The following is a 24947-nucleotide window of genomic DNA, read 5'->3' on the forward strand; positions in this document are numbered from 1 at the left end:
GACCATCTAACGAGTTTTCATATTACAAAGGTAGCATCAAAATCCCCAGAACACAGGGGAGAAATTCATGTGGTTTGACCCACCCTCTTGGAAACTGGGGTGACACTGGTATAGGAAACAGCTGCAGCTGGGACCACCTCCCATAAGGCCTCGGGCCTCTGACATTAGCTTTGTGGCAGAGGAAGGAACCACACTGCAGCAACTCCCTGGCCACAAAAGGTAACCGGCGAATGAGACTCAAGGAAGCATGCCTAATGCCAAAAGTAGAAGACTACACTAGCCACCGCAGGCAGAAAGAATGTAAACTGCTCTGCAATGCTTCAGTATTATAAGTTCTTTTATTATTATTTGCCATTTGTGCAGCGAGTAAAGTACAAAGGCCAGCATCCAGTGTTTAACGAATAAAAGGTCAATGAGAAACACAGACTTAGACTGCAGACATGCAAGTCCCAACAGCAAAGAATGAGTTATGCGAGCCTTGCCACGTGAAAGCACTCAAATACTATTAACAAAACGGCACAGACCTTTTTTTTTTTTTTACCAACCTGAACTTCACATTGTTGACAATGAAGCCTCAATTTACATTGCACCACTCGTGTTGAAAAATCTTGTACTAAACTTTCAAGCATTGTCTATAAATATTTCCTCAAAGAGATATGTGGCCAAAGTGAGGCCTTTCAGCCTTTTTGGTGCATTTGCTTCTGGCAACTACATTTTTAAAAAGTGTTGCTTTCCAGAGGTAGAGAGGATCTTTATTTATTTCTGCTCAGGAGAGCCTCTCTTACCAACTACATTTGAAGCTGCAATTCTATACCCATTTACCCAAGAGGAAACACTGAACTCCCAAAGTGTTGACTTCTGTCTGCACATGTATAGGATTATGATATAAATTCCTCTTCTGTCGGGAGACGGATATAGAATCATCGAATTGTAGAACTGGAAGGGGGACCCCAAGTCCAATCCCCTGCAATGCAGGAATCTTAACTAAAGCATATATGAGAAGGCCACCCAGCCTCTGTATAAAAACCTCCAAGGAAGGAGAGTCCACCACCTCCCGAGGGAGTCCACCCCACTGACAAACACCTCGTACTGTCAGAAAACTCTGCCTGATGTTTAGCTGGAGTCTTTCTTTCTAGTATGCTCTGTGAAAAGCGTTGACCAGTGGAAGGTTTTAGGGGCAGATGCAGCTCATGGAACAGTTTGGTTAGTGAGCTCTCGCTGCACCTGAAGGCTCTGCCAAGCTGTAATGAAAACGTGGTACAGATTTTCCTTACAGTTGTAAGGAAAATAAATTTCTTTTCAAAAATGATGTGAGATATGCACTTCACACTGTTGCTCTCCAGGCTTTGCATGAATGCCCTGTGTCCATGACCCAGAGTTGTAAAAAGTCCTTACTGTTACTTTAGAATAACTTTATTGAAGAACCTGACCACTTGAAGAGTCTACTTCTGCCCCCCAGATCTCTATTTAGAACAGAGGTGGCCAGTTTGGTGGTTTGCTAAGTGCAGGAGGCCAGATTAGCAATTTTCTGCTCCCCAATGGTGTTACTAAAAATGGATATTCCACAATTTATTGTGACATCTACTATTTGGCTATATGAAAAACTAAGCCTGACAATATTCTCTCCAAGCAGTGAAGCCTTTCCTGCTCAGTAGATGTAGACCACTCCCAGACCCTAGACCACTGACTAGAGACTGGTGATCCCTGAGACTACGGTGGTTGGACATCCTGCTTCTGTGACGCAAGGGGCCTTGGGCATGCTTTGCAGATTGCATGCTACTTCACTGGCTCCGGTTTGCTCCCCCAAGTGATCCTGAGTTGTTTGTGCAGTTGGACTGGCTCTGACTCAGCCACTCCTCTTACCCAATGCTCTCCTATTCCAATCCTACCATTCACCAATCCTTGTCTTCCTCATTTACTGTAAAATTTAAGTCCAGTGCCAAATAAATATTAAATAAAAGAATCCATCGTGTCATTGCTCCTGGAAGGAGTATGATGAAGTTCTGCCATTTCCTCTTGATGTGAAGAAAACCAGGTGGTGCTATTAAGATGTACCTGCAAACACCTGAGCAGCAAGAACTTTTTTGAACGAAGGGAGACTATTTTTGTTTTTTATTGATGTGGTTTTGTACTTTAGCAGCACTGAGTTAAATCAGTTTGTTTTAACAATTTTTATAGCCCTAGTTGACCGCCATTGTCCCAAACACTTCTTGTCCGTAATGTGATGATTAAAATTCCACAGAACTCTCTGATTTGTTAATTCCACAGAACTCTCTGATTCAAAATATTTGCATGTGTGTGTTAAGTTTTCCACTCTTTTGAAGACGTGGCTTTATGATACAGCTAGATATGCAAACAATTTCCCCACTGATTTCCAAATCAGAGACAGAGCAGACTTCAATAATGCTGCCACAGGAAAGACACTTAACATAGTAACATACATAATTACATGTGTAGAAGAGTCGTGGAGAAATGTATCATACATAGTGTTATGGGCAGAGGCAGGTATCAGGAAGGAGTGGGGCAATAAATCAATATCCCTTTTCTTTTTAAAGAGAAAATAAAAGTATCCTGGATGCACTGTTCATTTAAATGGCCAATCTCTTGACACTGAGATGTCTTCCGTATAGCAGCAAATCTTGTTTTCCTCTTTCACGTTCAGTCCAATTTAGGCTTTTCTTTTCCTTCTTCCATACCTGCGCACAAACAGAAAACAATTTTTGAAACACCTGAGGAAATCGGAAGGCACTGCATCCTTATGCTTCTTCTGCAAAATTTTGGGAAGAATTTAACGTTGTACATCCTAAGGTGATCATTCTATCAGGGTATAAGCATTTGGGTTTGCCAAGCAGAATGATTCCCCCTCCCTCCATGCCTTGTTCCAAGGCTTCTCCTCACCCTCCCCCAGGCCAATTTTGGACTGTGTGCGAGGGAGTGGGGATGGAAAGAGCCCCATTGTGCAGATCTGCTGCTGCTGAGACTCATCTGCCGAACCCTGCCCTTTGTTTCTCCTTTGGTGCCTTCCCAATGCATGATAATAGGCAGTAGAATGTTGACAAAATGGGGTCAGACTAACCAAATAATCTGCAACCATACTGGCTTTTTACTGTTAAATAATAGCTTGTCTGATATATTTCTTCCACATTTGAAGCTCCTCCGCCTCGTTCCTTGTTGAATAATGGTGAAGATCATTCTTCATGATGTCTATTTACTTATGAGCATGTATTGTATTCATGGTTACAAAACAATGTCTATGCTGGGATACGCAACAAAATATTTGAGGTTCTCCAAGTCATATTATTAACTGCTGATGGGTAGGTTTGGGGGCATCCTTTTAAAGCCATTAAGTGTAATATGCATTTATGCCCACACAAAAATGTCCAGATTCTTATACCAGCTGTCTGTGACACCAGTCCACAGTCATCCTTGATTTCAAAGACCTCAAACACACCAATAACTTGGATCTGTAATTGTAACAATATATCTGTATTAGCTCATTATAATGAGACCCATGAATTAAAGTGCTGCAAGCAGCTTGGAAAGTTCAGCCGTTGCCTGAGTAGTATTCCATTGGTCAATTTCTTGCAGTTAATCCTAGCAATGGTTACTCAGAAGTAAATCCCAACGATTTCAAGGGGCTTATTCCCAGTAAGGTCACACCCCGCTATGTGGCCATAGTATAGAGACTTAACTCCACTAAGACTTCCATCCTTTAGATTCAATGGGACTTATTTCAGAGCAGACCTGCAGTTGGTATGTACTAACTTGACTGTGGCAGTCTTAGCTTTTAGATTGCCAACATTTTGCAAGGTTTATTGATTTCAATAAAACATCCCAAAGTGATAAAGGATCATTGCCCCAGTCTCTCCTTCCTTACCAAAATTATACAAATAATTTTGCTTCTAGAGGTGCAGTTCTGAGGTGCCCATCTCCTGCCCATTCTCTACTACTAGAGACACAGCCCTCCTTTCCCTTTCAGATCTGATGGCACAATCTTCTCTAAGGTCAGCAATACCCACGCAAATGCCTCGACTCTGTGAGGGGGAATGGGTGCTTCTGATCTTGCACAACTTCTGCTCAATCTCAGAGACACCAGAAGTTAGCTTTCCTACACAACCATTCTTTAAATGACCTTCCCCCCAAATGTTATTAGTATGGTAGGTGCACAGGTGTCTCTGGGTTCATTTGGCCTTTAATATTAATTTTATTTTAAAGTAATGTGGCCAAAGAAAACCCACAATCCATAGAGGAACATTGAAGCACAGCAAGGACAAAACATAGCCTGGAAATAGTCAACAGGTTGTTGTTTTTTCAGAGAGCTGAAGACACTTTGAAAGAAGGATCACTGCTTCTGGAGTGTACTACTCATTTTTACTGGAGATAAAAACAACAGTTCTTACTGTTCCAAAACCTGCAAAACCTATTTAACCGTCAGGCAAAATAAAGAGTGTGAAAATCATGGGAAGCAAAACCTCACTCAAAACCACTTTCTTTAAAATGGTTCTTTAAAAGGGATTCTTTATAACTATTGCCTGGCTCCAGCCTTCAAAAACCAAAATCAATTCCCAGAAACAACCAGAACAGAACAAAACCCCACCACAGATTCAACATATTGTAAACTGTAGGTGCGATAGAGGGAAATGTGGCAAGCAGTAAACATGTTGCTGAAGTCACCACAGGAACCAGAGACAGCAGATGATAACGGGTTAAAAAAAACTGCAAAATTTCCCCGTCTTATTTTCCTTAAGCAAAATCTACAGGCAGCAACACTTACCTCATCTATGAAAAAGATCCAGGTATTGTCAACAGCATCCTTTACTGTGTTTCTCGTTCTTTTTGAGCAATCCAGGCAGTGAAAGCCCAGCATAAGTAACTTGCAAGGCACAGAGAGGGGGGCTTGGATGGGGCTGTGAGAGGTGCTGCCTGCTTGTGTGTCCATGCGCTTGTTCAGGTGTGTGTGTGTGGGGGTGCAGGTTCTGTTGAACCCCCTTGGGATTCTCCATGTGCAGGCATTGCACTCACAGTGTAACTCATTCACGGCCATTGATTGTGTTTTTCTGGCAATGGAAACATTCGTCTCTTTCAAATGCTTGTTCCTGGGCAAAGTTCTATTCTTAGCTTCTGGCAAAAGTTTTGTTCTTTTGTCTGTTTAGCTAATTTGGACCAAACCACCCTGCCAAACACCTCCGATCTATTCTGAAAGTGTTTCTTTTGGAAGTTTCCAGTGCTGCTGCATATCCAAAAAAAGAAATTTCTTATCTTTCTTTTCAATAGGACAGGGGTCTAGAGGGTGGGCAGAGATGAGAAGGAACCTCTCAAAAGGAAACCTGACCATAAATCACAGTACTTTTCAAATGGAAAATCTGCTTGGCTCAGATTTCTTATCATGGGCTTCTTTGAAAAACACACCCATATCTGCCCAAATTACAGCAGAGGGGCAAAAGCGTCTGGTAGTGGCGATTTTCTTGAAAGACAGAGTAATGAAGCAATTTGGTTTGGACATCGCCAATAGTCTACATACAATGGGCTGGGTGTTGCTGACAAACCAAAAATAATTGGATAGTCAGTCAAAGGTTTAAGAAAACAAAACAATGGCTCAGCTCCAGAAACGCATATTGGCTTTGGATCCTGTGCTGATGCCAATTCTGGTCTCCTGTGTCCTCTCTGCTGCTGGAGGAAACTTTTCCAGTGGTTTCAAGCAGTAGTGTTTCATTTTTCTTCATAAAAGAGGCTCTATCCTTTCTTGAGAAGCATTTTACTGCTGATGGATCAAATACGCTGGCAGAAATTATGTTATCTTCAGACCTGTGGGCTGACTCTGGCCCATAGAATGGGAAGATTTTTCTTTGCCTACCATGTTTGTGGTTTAGTTTGGAAAAAGTAACTGCAAATTATTTTGTCAGTAGTGGTGTGTTTCTTTAAAAAATGTAACTCTTAAAGGAAGAGAGGGGGGAAACCTTTCAGACTTGTAAATGCCTTTTTCTTTCCACCCCAACCTTTATTATAGGACAGCATAAGCTCATTGTATAATTTTGTGATATGTGGTGTACTTGTCAAACCTTTTTAAGAACATCCAATTTAGATCTTATCTGGATCACAACAGGCACATCCTCAATCACCTTTGCAGAACTTATTGGGACTAGAAGTATCACCCAATGGTGTTGTTTCATTCATGGAATGATCTTTGATCCAGCAGAGGCTTCCATGAATAGAAGTGGTGGCGGAAGGTGATTTTTGCTAATTACCCCTTTAACTCCCTAGAAATTTCTGGATTTATGTATTTATTTGTTGTCATCTGATGCTCTCAGCTAAATGTCCAAAACCAGGCAATGATAATCACCCACACCCACACACCCAGTCTCAAATTAAGCCCAAAAGTACATCAATGCATGAGTGTGCAAGCAACTTCATGTACTGATTTCAATGCAATCATTTTGTGTGGAAAGGAGTTTGCATGAAACTGCAGCAATGGGAAATAACTGAATGATACCAGATTAGATTGAAATGATAGAAAATTTATGGGGTTTTTTTCTGACAAAGTAACATTGTATGGAATAACCACCATATGACAGAATTTAAACACCTCTCCACATGAAAAGGACATGGTGGAGTCACTCTCAGAGAACTTTACAATGTCCATGGCAATATGTGAATCAGTCCTTGTTTCATAGTTACATCAGTGCTTCTCAAAATAATACTCACATTTTTGTGTATCCCAGATGCAGTTGTTTAGGATCTCACCCAGCAAGTAGAAGATGTTAATTATTGCAGTTACAGTAGCAAAGAAGATAATTTTAGCACCTGAGCCAAGGTACTCCAAGAGAGGGTACACCCAAACACCTGTTACATGATAAATCCAACAGACCCTAATATAAATACAGAGAGAAATCAGAAGTTTTCTTTAAATAAATAAAATTATACAATAGCAAGAACTTTATTCCTATGAGCAGAATCCTATGTCTATTTAGAAGTAAACTCTATTGATTATGTTTAGTGAGATTTTGGTATACATCTACGAAACATCCACCCACCCTTTTTGAATGGTTTTGAAAAAAAGATATAAATGTGGCTTACCATTATGGCAACTGGGCTGTAGTGTTAATAACACTAACAATGGGTTGGATCCAAAGGTTCCTTTCTTCTGACTGAGGGATTCTTGCAGCAATGGATGGATTCCCACCCCCCCCCAGCCCCCAAAAGAAGAAGGAAACCTTTGGTCTCATCCCAGCATTTGCAACTATTCTAACACTTTTTGATTCCTAATTGTTATTTATGATTAATTGTTAAATACAGATAGCCATAAACCTAGGTGTATTCAGAGTTGCAACGTATCTGTCTATTTATATGCTGGGCTTGTCTACTGTGGATTTGCTGTTGGTCATATAGGCAAGTTTTCCACAATGCTCAAATCACAATTCTCTCTCACTTTTTAGCCAGAATTTTCCCATTCTGCAGATAAGAATGACATTGGCATTCACTGCTAGTGTGGAAGCTCCTCAGTGCATTGGTCTGATGTTCGGATGGGCTGCCTCTGTCATCACAACCCCTAATTCTGTTTGCTGCTTACCTGGACGTAATCTATTTGTTTTGTTTCCAGCAGCCCAAGTGATGTAAGTGTGCCTATTTCTGTTGACTGCTGAATGCTTAGGACATGCCCCAAAGACCTCTGAAGACTGCAATTGTAGCACATATGTGAAGGAAGTCTTGCATAAAACCTTTGTATGGTTTTTCTTAAAGATATACTGCAAGCCCCTGAAAAAAACAAATCTAAGCTGCAGGCCTCTGTTCACGCCTTAGAATAGAAACAAAAACATGGCACCATCAGTTCATGTCTCCCATATTGCATGCAGCTCTACCCTAATTATAATAAAAGCCAATATTAAAAAGTAGGGGGAAAAGAGTACCGCTCTCTGATTTCAGGACATAGTGTGAGAAATTGTAGCGGACTAATAAATTCCCCATGTCATTTCCGTCCCGAAAGGCTTATAAAGTGTGGGGGGCGGAGGGAAAGGTTTATGACAGTAAACCAGGTAGGGCTCCTTGGGAAGAGGATGCAATGAAGGTGCCACTACAGAGAAAGCTCTGTTCCTTGTAGCAGCAAGCTTAACTTAAGGAGGCAGAGGCATTGGAAGCAGGATCTCACCTGATTACATGAACAGATGAGGAGACTTATGGGGAAGAAGTTACTCCCTAAAATGTACCATATCTATTATGGGTGTATATCCTGGAAACCTTTATAGAAGCAAGCTGGAACCAGGCAAAACATGCACATATGCAGATGTAGATTCTTTTCAATCTCTCTTTCAGTTTATTGATGATTAGTAGGAGATTCCATTGCCAGTGTGGGAAAGTAAAAAAGAAGAAGGAATAAACAAGCTTGGGAAACCATGACACTTTGGGGGGGGGTAATACAGGAGGGAGCAGGAAGCATGAATCAGGATTTGATTCACAGGCTTTACATGTATCAGTACAGGAGCAAAGACAGGGGCTGGATCTACACTCACCTTTTAAATCTTATTAGAACAATATTTTAAAATACCATCAAGGCTGAAAGTCCCATTCCATAAGGTCTACCTGTATTTGGAAGGGGGTTGCTCTGCAGCGCCCTCTGGTGTCACACTTTAATAACGCATTATTAACGTTAAAAACGAACGTCATGTGGCTATATGGTTATCGGAACCACTCCATAACTCTTTTTTAGCATTAAAAACCATGAGTGTAGATCCGCCCAGGATTAAGTACAAGAGCTTGTCCCACAAGACCATGACTGGTCCAAGGACCTTCCGTGACTAATCCCTACACTACACCATTGGGATTCCGGCAGCATGGTAATTGCAAAGCAAGTTTTCCATTTAGGTTTTGCATGCTTGACCCCAGAGCGACTGAACAAGCAAATGGAAAGTAATTATTACCAAAGTTAAATGGGAAAGAGCAAGTCAATTTATGTGCCACTTCAAGAACAGGCTTCAGAACCACCTATGACTACCCAGGCTGACATCATTTAAACACAGAACCCACCCCTGTATATTACACTAGAATCCTTCCATCCTGCCCTTCTCTGGACTGGCAGTATTATGAGTAGTCCTGTATTGTCTATATTACAAATGTGAGAAGGAAAAGTAGCAGTGCAACCATGGAAACATTACCCAATGGCCTTTGTTAAGGAGTTCATTGTCCTTGAAAACATGCTAACTCAATACTGCACAATAATGGGCTGATCAACCTTAGGCATAAAGCTTCTGCACAAGATTAGTTGTTATTAATTCTAATGAATGTCTTTAACATTGCAATTCCTGTCCAATCTCATTATTAGATAAGCACAAGGGAACATGCATTAAGGCACACTTTAGAGTGCAAGGCCAGAGCCATTTTGTTGAATCTCTCTCATTTGCAAGGTTTAGAAAAAAGCAGACCATTTAGTGCTAAGTATTCCTTAGGAAGGGGACACAGGTGGCGCTGTGGGTTAAAGCCTCAGCGCCTAGGACTTGCTGATCGAAAGGTCGGCGGTTCGAATCCCTGCTGCGGGGTGCGCTCCCGCTGCTCGGTCCCAGCGCCTGCCAACCTAGCAGTTCGAAAGCACCTCCGGGTGCAAGTAGATAAATAGGGACCGCTTACCAGTGGGAAGGTAAACGGCGTTTCCGTGTGCAGCTCTGGCTCGCCAGAGCAGCGATGTCACGCTGGCCACGTGACCCGGAAGTGTCTCCGGACAGCGCTGGCCCCTGGCCTCTTAAGTGAGATGGGCGCACAACCCCAGAGTCTGTCAAGACTGGCCCGTACGGGCAGGGGTACCTTTACCTTTACCTTTATTCCTTAGGAAGAAAGAACAAAAACTAGAACTTCAGGGAAAGTATACTAATCGTAAATCTCATCAAAGGTGAGGTGAAAGGATATTTTAATTTAAATACACATGGCTGTAATATTTCACATTACCATAAGGATACGTAGAAAACGGAAATGGTTTTTTGTTTTACGGATTATGCTCATGTCTCAGACTTTAGTTTTCTACCTTTACAGGCAAAGGCCAAGTGCCCATAGCTGTCCTCAAGCATGCAAGAAATCTAACTCCCCAGTAGACTGTGGCCCCCAGTAAATTGTAGTCAGGAGAGTGCTTTTGGTCAGTCTTCAAAACTACAGTAGGACATAAGGGAAAGGAAATCCTTTAGGTCAATGGTTCCCAATTAGCTAAGTACTCTAGAATCCCTGTTTTTCAAAAGCCAAGCCATAGACCCCCTACTTTTGAAAGGTTGATATCCACAGACCACCAATTGGGAAGAACTGCTTTAGGTAACTAGAGCTTTAGTTCAGGCATCTTGAATTATTATGGCAAGTTTCAAATTCTGGAAATACAGACTTCAATCCTGAAACGTCTTACTGCATGATCAATGAGTAAGCATTGGTAGAAGGAACAGAATACATAAATAAATTTCTCCAGATCTATCAACAGCTTTTCCTATCATGCTTACTTACAGATTAAGGGTACTTCTAAATATACATGCTTCAAACTCATGGGATGGTTTTACATTTCCAATCTGCGATATGGCCTAGCTGATCTGAAAGCCAGGAAGAAGCTAAGATAAATGAATGGATACATTAAAGGTGCAAGGGGAAAAGCTCATGCTTGGTGGAAGCAGATGCTTGACTAAGGGTATGTGTATGAGAGATCTATATAGTATCAGAAAGCCCTCAGCATAGACATAAGACAAAGCAAGCGGTACACGCAGGTTCCATTATCCACCCACTTGTTATTCCATTATCCACCCACTTGTTATGTGAAAATTCACTTATCCAAACACAAATATTATGCCAAGATTTGCTATATACTCCATGAGTTCAGATATCCAAACAGTCAAAGTTTGCCTGCTTCCTTACTAGCTTGTGTTTGGCGGTTTGGCAGCAGCCATTTTCAGGCAGATACTATGGGGGCGAGGAGTGTAGGGGAGATCGGACCAATCAGAGAGCAGGATAGATTGGACAAAACAGTTTTTCCTTTGTTTCTTTTGATGGTTGGCTGCAGCCATTTTTAGAAGAAACCATAACGGGAAGGGGGAAAGAGATCACGGCTTAGAAATGGCCTCATAGGAAAGAATTGAAATCATCAGCTTGTTATGTGAACACTCACCTAACGAACAATTTCCTGGGAATACTGTGTTTGGAAAGCGGGACCTGCATGTATATCTGTGGTTATGTCCACAATGAAATAGATAATCAGATTTCACAACGTGAAAAGGTATCTCTTACCACAATATGTAGCCAACCGAAAAGGTGCACACAGCAACCAAGCCACAGGTCCTGCTGGGATATTCATGATGTGTTGTTCTCATCTCAATTAATATAAAAGGCAAAACGGTTGTATGCTAGGAAGAAAACAAAATGGTAGAAAACAGTTCATGCAAGAACTTTCCAAATGTCCATAATAAAAATATTATCGAATATTTCTAGGATAACCTATAAGTAATGAGCACTTTACAACTAAACTTAACCATTTCCATTCTTTAATTCTAGCTGAACGGTAAGGCTTAACTCTTCCACTGAAATTAATGGGATACAGCACAGTTCTGTTGCATTTCATCCGAAGTAAGTTTCACTGTGGTCAATAGGGTTTACTCCTTAGCATTCAGGATTCCAGCCCTAGAAGTGCTTAACTTTAACTGGATAATGTCCAACATCTTTTTAGGATATGGCAGAAGATTTTCAAAGACATCTTTCTTTTTTAAGCTTACCTAGAAAAAGGCTGCTTCGATCAACATTTTCAATAAAACAGGAACAGTCAGTCTGTCCTCTGGCAGAGGAGAAACTTGATTCCTGCTGAGCTGTATTTTGTGGTTTCAGGTTCACAGCTAATAGGGCAGAATCAGCATAAATCTAAGCATTTAGATGCTGCAAGCTGTGATCAGGAGGCCAACTGAATAGTAAACCAATAATAGTGGACTTATTGGGAAAAGAACATTATATGCAAAGGGTGGAGCTAGCTAATAGAAGAAACATGGAACTGCTTAGCAGTTACTGCTACCATTCAATTCTTTCTTCTTCCCACCAATGGCCCCATTTGCACATAACTCTAGACCATAAAACTATGGTTTAATAAGCTACAGTGTGCACGAATTGCATGCTAGTGCAAGCAGACTGAATGGTCCTACTTTGCTCCTCCCTTCGTGTGAGTAGATAAACAAACCACAAAGTGGACAGCTTAGCACAACAGCCTAAACTGGGATTGTGATTTGTTTTATCCCAGCACATACACATCCCTAACCACCTTAAATCATGATTGTTCTTGCTTTAACAACCATGTGCTTATTAGGGTGAAACGAAGCGTGATCCTACGACCAGACACCATGCCAAGCGCTCCACCTAGTAGTTTGCTGACATGATCATGAAAATAGAAGAGCAAGGCAGGAGTTATCAGGCTACACGCACTAGCACACAACCCCTATTCATATGGGTTACCAAGGCCAAAGTTATGTGTGAACATAGCCATTTGCAAAGGACAACTCCAGATAGTATGCCATTAGACTGTGAATTTCTCTGCTCTCATCTCTCATGCCATGGGGAAGGCAAAATGCACAGCACGTGGGCATCACGTCACATGCTGTCTTATACCTTATGCTGATGATTTTTCAACAGAAGAGCTTTAAAAGACGCACGAAACACCTATGCCATTATAACACACTTGGCTGGGAAGAAGACAAAAAGAAACATGGCATAGGAACAGCTAAGGGTTTCTTGCAACAGTCTGTTCCACCCAAAATATAATAACTTTTGCAAGTTTTAGGAAACAGGTGCAGTGAGAATCAGTGATATGTTACACATAACAGTGTCAATCTAGCCATCTCTGGGTTTTTAAAAAAGTGATACTACTGCAAAAGTACCATTGGTAAAACTTTCACTATCTGAAACTGCTATTGAGAAGAACGTGTTTCATGAGACGGATGATACCTTATTATATCTATAATGGAAAAGCAGGATATTCAAAGTGGGTGTCTAGTTAATGGGAATCCATGAGTAAGTCTGAACCCCGCTGAGGATAAGAGTCCTGGTAGTAGCACTCATCCTTTTATGGAGGATTATTACCGTTAACTGAGACACAGGATGCACTCTCTGCAGTAGCCGCAAGCACTTCATTAATTATTATTGCATAGTTCATGGGTGTTAGCAGTATATTATCTAAGTAAAGGCCAGTGTTGTGACGATGACTTGGAAACACAGGAATCAGAGATAACAAATTAAATCGATGTAGGAGGTTAATGCTTTGTGGGTATTTAGCAACACTTCCTTTTTTAATGCAACCTCCTTTCTTCCGCAGCGTTATAGCTACGGAGGATACACTAAATCTGAAATAAACAGAGTGGCATAGTAGATCACTCTTTGCTCTTCACTGTTGCTTTGACAAAACAATATATAAAGTGCAACTGCATACAGTGCAACTGCAGCTGTGGCAATGGGCACAGGTCAGAACCACTACTGCACTGCAACTGCTGGCCATTTCAAAGGCACTTGCACAAATCTCACTGAAACGGGAGGTGGTTGCCCAAAAGCAATGTATGCTAGAATACATCTACTATCTTTGCTAAGGGGCCAAAATTGAAATCTGAAAATAAGAGATTAAGTTGGCGGTGGGGAAACCTTCACTAAATACTGTTGCTACAGTTTCTGTATAGAATAGAATAACTGATACAGAATAGGTAATTTTTTCTTTTTTCTTGTAGTAAAGACAACCCAGATAATTAGATCACAAACCTACTTAATCCAGAGACTCTTGCAGCTGAATGTGTAAAGTGTCTCCATTGAAAAAAACATTAAGCATGAGGTGACAAGGCAATACGAAAAGTTCAAATTCAACATCAAATGTTGATGGTATACATAAGTGAACCTTAGCCCCAGTTCATGCATGACATCAATGGCTGTCGCTTCTCCAAATATCTACAATGTTTGCTGTTCCACTAATGAATGAAATCATGTAGGATGGTTGGATCATACAGAAGATCCCACATCAGTGCTGCACTCCACTAACATATTAATCAGGCCATGCACTTTACTGGCACCCATGCGCTTCTTCCCTACAGACTGCACACCAGGCAGTAGGCCATGGAGCACATATGAAAAGTGCTTATCTTCAAGCCAGAGGATGGCCCTTTAAGAGGCCCTTTAGTTACACAAAATAAGGTGAAGTTAGGAGAGGTGGACCGGAGGCAGCTCTAAAGGTCTCTAACCTTTGTCAGAGCAAGTTGCTCACTAGGAGCTATCCTTGGTGCTGCTGTAACTCACCTGCCTTGCCCTGTGAGCACCACTGTGATACAGGAACAAGACAAGGTCTGTCCTGGTTGTAGTGGTTAGGTTGTCAGGCTAGGATAGGAGAGGCCCAGGTTCAAATCCCCACTCTGCCGTAAAGTTCACTGTTGACATTGGGAATGTCACTATGGGCTCCCTCAATTTCCATCAGCATGCAGGGAGGGGCGGTTTTGCAGTGTCTGTGGCAAAATCACCCTCATGCCGCAGTGAACAATAAAAATGATGTTCCCACTGGCAACTATCCCCCCGCCCCCATGGCTAACTACCATGGGGGAAGCAGGGGTGTGGTTTTTGATGTGATTGCAACACGAGAGGGAAGGGTTAAACTAACAGAAATCCTTCTGCACCCAGGATTAGAGGCAATACACACACACACACACTCCACTGGCATCCCTGCAAGCGATACATTTAACATAACATTTTGTTAGGCCCCAGGAGAGGCCATCCATCAGAAACAGCAAGCTGAGCACTATGCTTATATTTAAATGTTTAAGGTCCCTATTGAGTACTGACTCTGTTCATTGGGGATATAAAGACTGTACTAATGCTTAGTGCAACCACAATAACCACTTTCCCGTTCGGTCAATCAATTTAAGAATGAATATTTTGAATATGTTAATCTACACCAGGGCAGGGGAACCTTTTCCAGGAGCCATGTGCTACTGGTTGGTGGTGCCAGAAAGCTGGCAAAGCAGTCACTGTAAAATGCTAGTTTCTACACACACTCACACACCCCTCTCTATCCTGCATGCAGGCAAGTAAGAATCATCATTAGAGATAAAGGAGGCATTCCAAATATAAGACAGAGGTAGGGATATGCATCTGGCTGGTTGGCCAAATCTTTATCTCCACACCCCCTGGGTGGCCAAGTTTGGCAGGTGGACAGGGGCTCCTACATGTCAATTACTTGATATCACAGTTACGTCAGATGACTCATTTTTACCCATGAGGTTTGAAATCAAAACAAAAAAGGGTGTGAATGCTTCTCAAGTATTTCCCAACAGCTCATTGACAGTGCCTACAAAGCCCCTTTTGCCCAAGCCCCAATATGACATTCTATCACATCAGGTGTAAGGACAGTGGGTGTGGCTTGGCCAAAATGGTAGGCAGCCCAAATCAGTATGTCTGGTAGGGCTAATTACAGCTGTAGGTCAGATGTTTTTGCACAGTTGGGGTGTGGGCAAGGACAAAAATGAGAGGCTGGAGGGCTGTATTTGGGTTCTGAGCCTGAGATTCTCCACTCCTGAACTACAACTTCCAATTGTTCACAAGTATAGGCCACTACACCATGAGATGTTAAAGGTGTGTCTCCATCGCTTGTGAAAAACACTTTATGCATACCAGGAGACATACAGAAGAAAAATTGTATCAACACAGTTAAAGCTGTGTCCAATTTTTATGGATTTGTGCTTTTGACTTACATTATATATCCAAACAAAATGCCAGTAGAATGAGATCAAAAATATTGTTAAGTGTAGTGGACAGAGCGGAAATTTTGCAACTGAAGTTTTAAAAGAAAAACTTGACCTTATCTTGCTATTTCAAGAGTCTTTCATATATCAGAATTAGTTTATAAAACCAAGTTGCTGACAGAAATCAGATTGCTTCTGTCAAGATGAAAATAGCTCTTCATGACCTATGACAATATTATTTGTTTTATTTATTTATTTCATAAAATTTATATGCTGCTTGATTGTAAAAAAATCACAAAGCAGTTTACAAAAATATAAAACAATAAAATCAATAAAAATTCACAGCCATACTTTAAAACATACAAAGGTTAAAATACTAAAACAGATTGAAATTACTTCAACTTTCTGAGCATCTGGATTGGCATGTCTAAATAAAAATGGCATCCTAAGAACAGCTGTCAATCGCAGTAGATGTGCTGAGAGATAAGTTATGCTTAAGGTTATGAAAGGGTGCCAGTTTGTGGTTCCAGCTTCTCCTAATTAGTTCTTCAGTTATGGCGGCTTCCTAATGTCTCAGGAGATGGTAGTTGCGAAGGCAAGGACTAAAGACCATTGTTTCAGAGATAATGGTACCTCTTCTGGCAAGATGGAGAAGGGGGAGGAGAGAAAAAGCTGTTGCTGCATTTCATGTACTACGTTGTGTTTTGCTCCAGTTTAATCATTGGCACTTTCCCAATGCAGTTGCTATGGGTAGTGCTTATTAGAAGGAAGAAAACTGGTGTCACTGAGTGCTGTTGCTAGGGAAGCCATGGCAGGGAGGTATCTTTATCTTGAATTTTAGAAACTTCACCTTTTCTGCAAGGAGACATCTGTGTGCCACAGCACGTACACAGTCTGGTGCTGCACACAAAGCTTTCTGGATCAGAGCCATGGTATATGATACTATATATGTATGTCTACATATATATATGGATTTTTCAGCAGCAGTTTTTTGAAACTGCTATATAGCTCCAAGATTTTGTTTCTTAAATCACAAGAAACCCTCACAAATAGGTGAATATCACACATTATCAGTAAAATCAGCAATCCTGATTCTAAATTTATTTTGAATGATGTCTAAAATGTTATTTAAATAGCATCCCCTCCATTTAAAAGGATAATTATGTAAAGTCTTATGAATTAACATCTTGTTAATCCTGCCTGATCTATTACAGATCCTGCGTGATACATTACAGCATCTTCACTCCAGATAGTTCTAATTTTATTTTGCTCTTGTTTCTGCTAAAATGAATATTGTTTCGATTGATCAGTGAAAATCTACAACCACCAATATATGCAATTAAGCCTGCTGTAGGGACATTTTAAAATCTATGCCGTGAAACTTTAAAGGTTGACTTAAACCATCTTGTTTGACTTACAAGACCAGTTACAACACTGCTTCATGTAAAAAGCATTAAGCTAATGCTGGATCAAGCTACATTGCCAAACATGCTTCAGCATAATTAATCAAAAATATTTCATAAACCAATTGCCTCCAAGAGGTTATCGATTTCTTGTCACGACACATTTTCCGTATGAGGTGCTGCAATGCTCATGTCTCAGATGTGCTGGCATGTATTTTTTTTACTGACTAAGCCTTAATCCATCTTCTTGGCCTCCTGCCACTGGTGCACTGACATCTGCAACTACTCATGTCTGACAGCCTCATGCATGAGCTATGTGGCTTCAAAGTTGGACAAGATTAGTACAGGAGACTTTCTGTATACTTTGAACATAAATTGAAAGCAGATATGTACAAGGGCAGGTTTTGAGAGGGTGACATTACAAATGACATCAAGTAAAATTATACATCTTTATCTATGTATGTATAGCCACACACCCACATACTTGATGAAGATTTTAGCGTTTAGTAATATGTTAGATGAAGGAATTAAATGCCTAGAATTAACAATACTCTTGAGACATTATGTAATTTGTTGTGTGTCAAGCAGAACATGATAAACACATTTTCTGGACGCATATTTCCCCTCTACGTCATTCATCTGTGCTTCCATATTGTCAGGCTGTTTTATGAATACTTTTGCACCTATTGCACAGTGACAACTGAACACACACTGAAAATACAAGCACCTAGTATTTCTGTGAAGCTGATATCTTTGCACAACATGCACAAATATCTTCGACCTGCTGTCTGGTGCTTGTTGCTCCATTTCCCCCCCGCCCGCCCCTCTATGAAGTAAGGAAACAAAACTATCCCTTCATTTGTCAGATGAAGATTCCAGACAACAACAGATGGACAGCCAGCACCATCTTGCAAGGCCACAGCTGGCATGACAACCATTCACTTCAATGGAATGCTTTCTACACTTTGCTTCAGAAACATGCTTTGACAATATGACAGGCCAGCCACAATCCCACAGTTATTTATAAATACCTTCAACTTATTCAAGATCATTCCAACACTGGATATCTACGGTAAATCAAGAATGGAATCCAACCCTCAACACTTCTAGTCTGCAACCTCTGGGCTGTTTATTGCAGCCAATGGCAACACAGCTATGCAGATCATTGGCAGTGCCAGCAATTCCTTTTTCTACATTCTCTTTTTTCCTGGGTAGTACAAAACACTGTTTGTAAGCATGTTTTGTAATGTATGATGTATGTCACACACACACATTTTAATAAACCTGGGTGTGGAACTGGTAGCTTACAATTAGTATTTCCTAAATATATGGCTAAACACTTCCCTAATTTAGAATCAGACCAGGTATGCTGTATCACCTCAATGTCTGTGAATGTTGCATGTCTTTGAAGGAAAAACAAAAGGTTGTTGCTCATTTCTATTCATTCTTATACTTACAAATTAATGTTCAGAATAAACTACACTTACAACACAATCCTATACATGTCTACTCAAAGCATAAGTCCTATTGAGTTGTTTGGAACTTACTCGTAGGTAACTGGGTACAGGACTGCAGCCTCAGTTGGACTTACTTCTATGTAGATATGCATACACTTGCACTCTCAGGCTGCCATTATATGCACATTCATCCCATTTCATTCGGTAGGGCCTATTTCTGACCACGCATAGGCCGACTCACCTCCTAACAATGTGGTAGATCCCACCCACCCACATTCCACACACTAAAAAGTGAAGGAGAACATTTGGTTTTAAAGTAACCAGCTCTGTAATCCTTGGATAATAAGTTAGACAGGGTTTGCTTTTAAATGCAGCTAACCTTTGAATGCTGACAAAAGTTTATTATTGTCTTATTTTAGCTGGTTTTACTGTTGTTGCTTTTAAAAGCCTTAATTCTATATAGAAGGCTGCACATGGCTTTTAAAAGCAACAACACAAACCACCCACCAACTGGGGCCCTAAAACAAAATACTTCAGTGTAGAGTGCTTCTCTTCAGGAATCTTTTCACTGCATTCCAGCCACCTTCTCTTCCTCTCTCAATCTATCACAACTCCCTGCCCTCTGACCCGTGCTCTGCCCTCACTGGGTTGTTTTGGGGTGTCTCCCCCTCCGAGTTTTTGGGGAAGGGGAAAGATAAACTTGTGCCCATTCTCAGCTGCATTGATTTGTTTAATTTCTCCACTGACATCTATGGGCAGCTCTCGCTCTCTCTCCCATCCTTGGGGACAATTAGAAATAGTGTCGTGTTGTAAAACAGGAAATGACCTCTTCAGAAAATGAGATAGTTCTTCCTATTTATTATAGTCATTAGAGAGAGAAAATGTCTGTGATAGGAGAAAAATGCTACTTCTGGTTTTGACTTTATAGGTCTTTCAGGTCTTTTTGATAGGTAAAGTTGCATTACATGAGTCTGCTTGCACAGGTTTTTTTTAAAAGGCCAAATATGGATGAGAATCGTGGTAATAATCCATTCTCTTTACACAATCTGCAATAATCTGCCCTTTTTTCTTTCTAAGTAGTGATGGTATGTGATGTCACATAGGGAGCTTGCGAATTGAAACAACCTCTGGTAGATGCAAAAGCTCAGTTGGCAGGAAAGAAGCAACCGTCTCTCTCCCCCTGCCCCACCTTACATTCTCCATAGAATGAACGGAGGGACAATCATTCTCTTTCTTCACATTGCTACTTCTGCCAGAGCCCAACTCAAGGGTAAAAACACCCCCACCCCCCACTTCCTGAGTTTTGTGCATATAACACAGGACTCAGAGAAGGGAGCTTACTCGGCTAAGTAAGCTACACTAAAATATATGGACTCCTGTCTCATATGACCCAGCATAGGGTTAGAGTCCTACTATGAGTTCCATTTCTCAGTGACTCCTGAGTGCAGCAGTCCCAGGGCATGGACTGAAGCCATATTGCTGAACCTAAACTGGCCTGTGTTAGGTCTGGCAAAACACCTTAAAACTTATATATGATTACCAGATGGTGGTTTATCCCATTACTTCTCAGCCCAGACCCCTTTAGATTCAGCAGCCGAACCACATCGTGTGATTTCGTTCCCTGAGCCATCTGATCTAATCTCTTCCATGGGTTGGCCCTGTGCACTGGTGTTCTTGGTATACATTAATCTGTGCTTTGCTGGGTTTCCACTAGCTTTAAGGCCCGCTGAGAATGATTTTGTTCATTTCTGTCTTTCAGACCCTTCAGAATTTAGAAAGCTGAGGACTTTGCCAAAGGTTTAACATTCCTCATAATATGAGACGCTTGGGAGACATTTGCAAAGGCTTAAGTCAAATGCCTTCCTAAGACACCATCAACAATGACGATCACCTTGGCACAGTCCATTTAAGGGAAGAATGTAGTCCAAAGATGGCTCAAATTCCTAACTACCACAGTGTGTTAGAATAGCCCTCGGATTTGTGAGTAGATCCAAATATTCAATCCCCAAATCTCCAGAAGTATTACTATTATAATTTTTAGGAGGTTTTTATGTGTGGGGTTCAGATTCTGGGGCTATTGTACAAAGAGGTGAAAATCTGCATGTATCATTGATGGAGGCAACATGCCTCTAGTAACATTAATAAAATCCAGCTGTTTTACTATATTTTGTATTAATTAGAGATTTGTTACGTGGACATGTGCCTCTCTGCATGGAAGGTTTGTAAGCCAACCTCACATATAGGGCAGCTCTGGTAAGTCATTGCTGACCTCTCAATGTCTAATTAATTTTTGTCCATTACATGTTTTCTTTGGCAGGTTTCAGCTATGTTCTGAGTCTCTGATTTAAGTTTAAATTTCACTGTGGATTTATTGCTAACATTGATTTTTGGTTTTAGAACCCTTTCCAGTAGTATTTTAATTATTATTTATTACGTGAACTGCCTGGTGGTCAAAGGTGGGACAGAATTTTGTTTTTTGTTTTTAAAAAGAGCAAGTGAGCATGAGATGCAGCCCTCATTCTGGACTGGTTAGTAAAAGTGAGTTACTATGTCACTTTTTCAGCCTACTAACAAAGAAACTTATCTGTTACTCCTAAAGAGATTCAGTAGCTTTGCCTATATTCCCATAACAGACACCTGTTTTCCATTTTTTAAAAATGATATGACTGAGGCCACAACCTTTTAGTTCCATCCAGGGAACAAAGACAGCGTCACAGGGCAGCAATCAATTAAAAGACAAATTCAAAAGGTTTCCATCTGACTATTGGATTCTGAACCTTTGATGGAGCTTGTGCATTTTCATTGGTGACTCCCCTCATCTTCAGTGCTGAATAAGGACAGTGCAGCAATGCAGCAACTATTTTAAAGGGTTTTGATCATCATATATAACTAAGCAGCAGTAGCTCTTTGAAGAGGTAGGTGGCACTCAACAGGGCAGGAAGGCAACCTGAGAATGAGCTCAAAGAGCCCCAGAAGACCTTGGGAACACCTGAGGACATCAAAAGAGGAAAACTCCAGGCATATCACCACCTCTGGAATTAGCTATTCTCTCCAGTCCCCAAGGTGATTACCTAAGGACAGCAGGAGTCACCAAGCAGAGGAAATGTTTTAGGATTAGAAGACATTATTACTGAATTTGATCAAGCAGAACACAGTACAAAGCAGAGCTCTTGGCTGAGGTGGTACACGAGCTCCATTTCCTCCCTTATCACTTAATAGGGCTTGAGAGCGAAATGGTACTGCAGCAACCACACAACTGAGTCTCAATATGGTCTTTTGACCAACACTTCCCATACGTTTCTACCTTATTTACATTGCTCTAACATGATAACATTGCTCTACATTCATTATAAGAATTGACATCTGGTGTACACTACTCTGTAATAGCAATACTATCCAGTTGTCTCCATTCGCATGGTATTTAATCTGGTCTCAAACACAGTTCAAACTGCTGCAAGGCTCACAAAACTAAGAGAATGGATGCCCTTCTTTCTCTTGAAAATATGTCACTCTTTATTACTAATATGGATGCCACTTCTGCACAGGAAGAAAATGTGGTGACACTATAAATCCTGCAATTGGCTTTGTTTTGTAGGATTGCATAAACTCACCTCATCCATACTAAACTCCTGTATCTTTTCTTCTAATTAGAATTCTTCCTCATGTGTGGTGACATATACACAGTCTCCCCTACATATACAGAACATTTCACTCATACACAGGCATATCATTCTATAAAAGTTGACTTTAAAGGCAACTAAAACATTTATTCTTACCATTTGTTACCTCACTACTCAAACAAGTTCCCAAGTTGCCAGAATGCAAAAGGATAGTAGCAGATAACCCAGCCAAATTTGTAAATTGTCATTCAGAAAGTTATTAAATACTTCAATTGTGATTTCATGAACATGGTGTTAACAGTGTGTCTGTAAGTGACTGTGGAGACCAATTCTGGATCCACACGTCCTTCCACAGTGGGGACATAGGCTAGGAGTTGATCACAATGAGGACTTGCCAAACGTGCCTTCCTTGTTTCTTCCTTTTGTCCTGAGTTCGCATGTCTTCAAAATCCATGACACCTTTGGTAAAGGCTGTTCTCCAATTGGAGCACTCCCCTCCTTACCTACAACTTTGCCAGGCCTTTGCTTCTGCCTTGTTGACCTTTCCTGCTGACATATTCCCCCTCTTCGATAAATTCAGAATACTGCTACTAAAATAATTTTATTGCCTGACTATATTAACCTTGTCACAAGCCCCTGCACTTGCTCCCTGTCACTTAGGGAGCCCTAGTTCTACATTTAAGGTCTCCTAATCATGTCTCATTTTCTAGAAAACTAAAAAAGAAAAGAAGAAGGGGAAAAAAGATATACACAGTTCATTGGGGCTCGTTACAAGAGAATGACTTGTCCAAGGCCGCCTAATGAACACTACAGTCAAGGCTAGGTTTCCCAGACCTAAACCTGACTTTCTGTCCCCTAGATTATATTAGTCTATAATGGTTCTCTATGATATAGAGTCTATATCATTTGAACAGGGGTGGTGAACTATTTCCTGTAATGGCTACATTTCTTGGGGAGTAATCTGTCTGTACTACATGCCAGCACTGGATGGCACTGGAACCAGGAGTGGGCAGGACCAGAGCCCAAAGAAGATGGGATACTTTGGTTCTCTCTTGCTTTCTGTCCCCACCTTTTTTTCTTCTCAGCCCCCAGATAAAATTAGACTGACGTCCACTGACAGTCCATTCCCTATTATTTTATTGTTAGTGCTTTAAGTTCACTATCAGAGGAAGGAGAGGGGGAATATTGACTTACGGACTCAGCAAATCCACTTCTCAGCACCCAGCTGCAGCATATTGCTGCACCTATTTCCGGGAAGTACTTACAGCAGGAACTTCAGGCCAGGGACCCAAACTTGGCCCTCCATGAATCTCTATTTGCCCCAAGGCTGCCTCCCTCATCAGCTCTACTCCACACCTTCCTTGCAAAAGGACCTGAGACAATGTCTAAGCAATTTAATGCTGCTTGCTTCTGTAGTGTGGTGTCTGAGTGTGGAAATCTCTGACTTTTGCATGGCTGGACTGCAGTCCACATAGTCCTCAGCATTAAAAAAATCTCTCTCCTCCCCCTCTCCCACTGGGCCCTGGAGTTTTCTTCTCTGAACCACAGAGGATACAAAATAAGGAGCTGGTGCCTCTGGTTTATGATTTGAGACAGTGCCTGGGCCTTCCAACACTATTAACATAATGATTAGATTGACAATTTAGAACCATAAACATTGGGTTTCCTCTTCCTAGAACTTCCTAGAGCTCAGGCCAGAAACAGCTCCGTGAAGTTGATTTTATGGTAATGTGGTCACACCGCATAAAGCAGAGCAACCAAAAATCACCATGAGGTGGAGTGAGGACAGCACATTTGTGTTCATGTATGTGGCAGGCCATGGCTTTCATTCAATGGAACAGAATGTGACAAAAGGACCGCAGCTCAGTGGCAGAGCATCTGCAGAAGGTCCCATGGTCTTGCTAGGAATATCCTCTGTCTGAAGCCCTGGAGAGCGGCTGCCAATCAGTGTAGACCAGGTATAGCCATCATGGTGCTTTGTTTTGGATTTCAACGTTCATCAGCCCCAGCCAGGTTTCGTCAATGGCTAGGGATGGTGGGAGTTGTAATCCAAAATATTTGGAGGGCACTGCTCTGGCTGCACTGAGCAGATGTACAGATGGTCCCTCTCAGTATATGTTCCTAGAGAACATACAGGAAAGGAATTAACAGCCTATGGTAATGAGAAATAGGAGAACGAAAACTTCTGTTTTCCTCCCCACCCCCTTGGAACCTGTATTTATCAGCAGTAGGTCATCCACAGCAAACCGCAAATTACTTCCTTGTACAAGATGTTTTTCAGGTTTCTCAAAGATTAACTACACACGGGCTAGGATGACTGGCTGCTGGTAGAGATGGGGAAGAAGGGAAATAAAGCAAAAGAGGATTCCTGTAATCTTTTGTGTTTGAACTGCCGAGTCTGTTCAGCAGTGTCACAACCCCCCACCTCCACAATCACAGGTGCAGATGACTGTACACAGCAATAATCTTGGCTTGGCTTCTTCTTGATCGTACATTCCTTTCAGCTCAGCTACACCACTTTCCCACATGACCTCATCTTTTATGCCCTTACGATGATCAGTCTGTTGGGCCAAGCAGTTGCTCCTCTTAAATGCCCGGGAATGGCTCCCTGCCACTAGGGCTGCAACGCCCTCACATGCTTTCCCGGACGAGATCCCCAAATAGGCTCCTGGGACTAAAGAAACATTTTGGCAAGACAGCCCCTACTTGCCCATGATCCTTTGAAGGACTGAAAATAGGAAATATGGCAAAGGACCTCTTCAGAGGCAC

At 41.4% G+C, this 24947-nt stretch overlaps 1 protein-coding gene across 1 annotated transcript in view; it reads right to left on the bottom strand.

Annotated features, from left to right (window-relative positions):
- Positions 1–319: 319 nt before the first annotated feature.
- AIG1 (androgen induced 1) overlaps positions 320–24947 on the bottom strand; it is a 79806-nt gene continuing 55178 nt past the window's right edge. Inside the window, exons 4-6 of the mRNA XM_081905230.1 lie at positions 11239–11354; positions 6703–6866; positions 320–2696 (exon numbers count right to left, since the gene is read on the bottom strand). Coding sequence (XP_081761356.1) covers positions 2659–2696; positions 6703–6866; positions 11239–11354 — 318 coding nt within the window. The 3' untranslated portion in view covers positions 320–2658. The remainder of the gene's footprint in view (positions 2697–6702; positions 6867–11238; positions 11355–24947) is intronic.

This window comes from Podarcis melisellensis (genome assembly GCF_964234715.1).
Source record: "Podarcis melisellensis genome assembly, chromosome: 3".
Taxonomy (NCBI): domain Eukaryota; kingdom Metazoa; phylum Chordata; class Lepidosauria; order Squamata; family Lacertidae; genus Podarcis; species Podarcis melisellensis.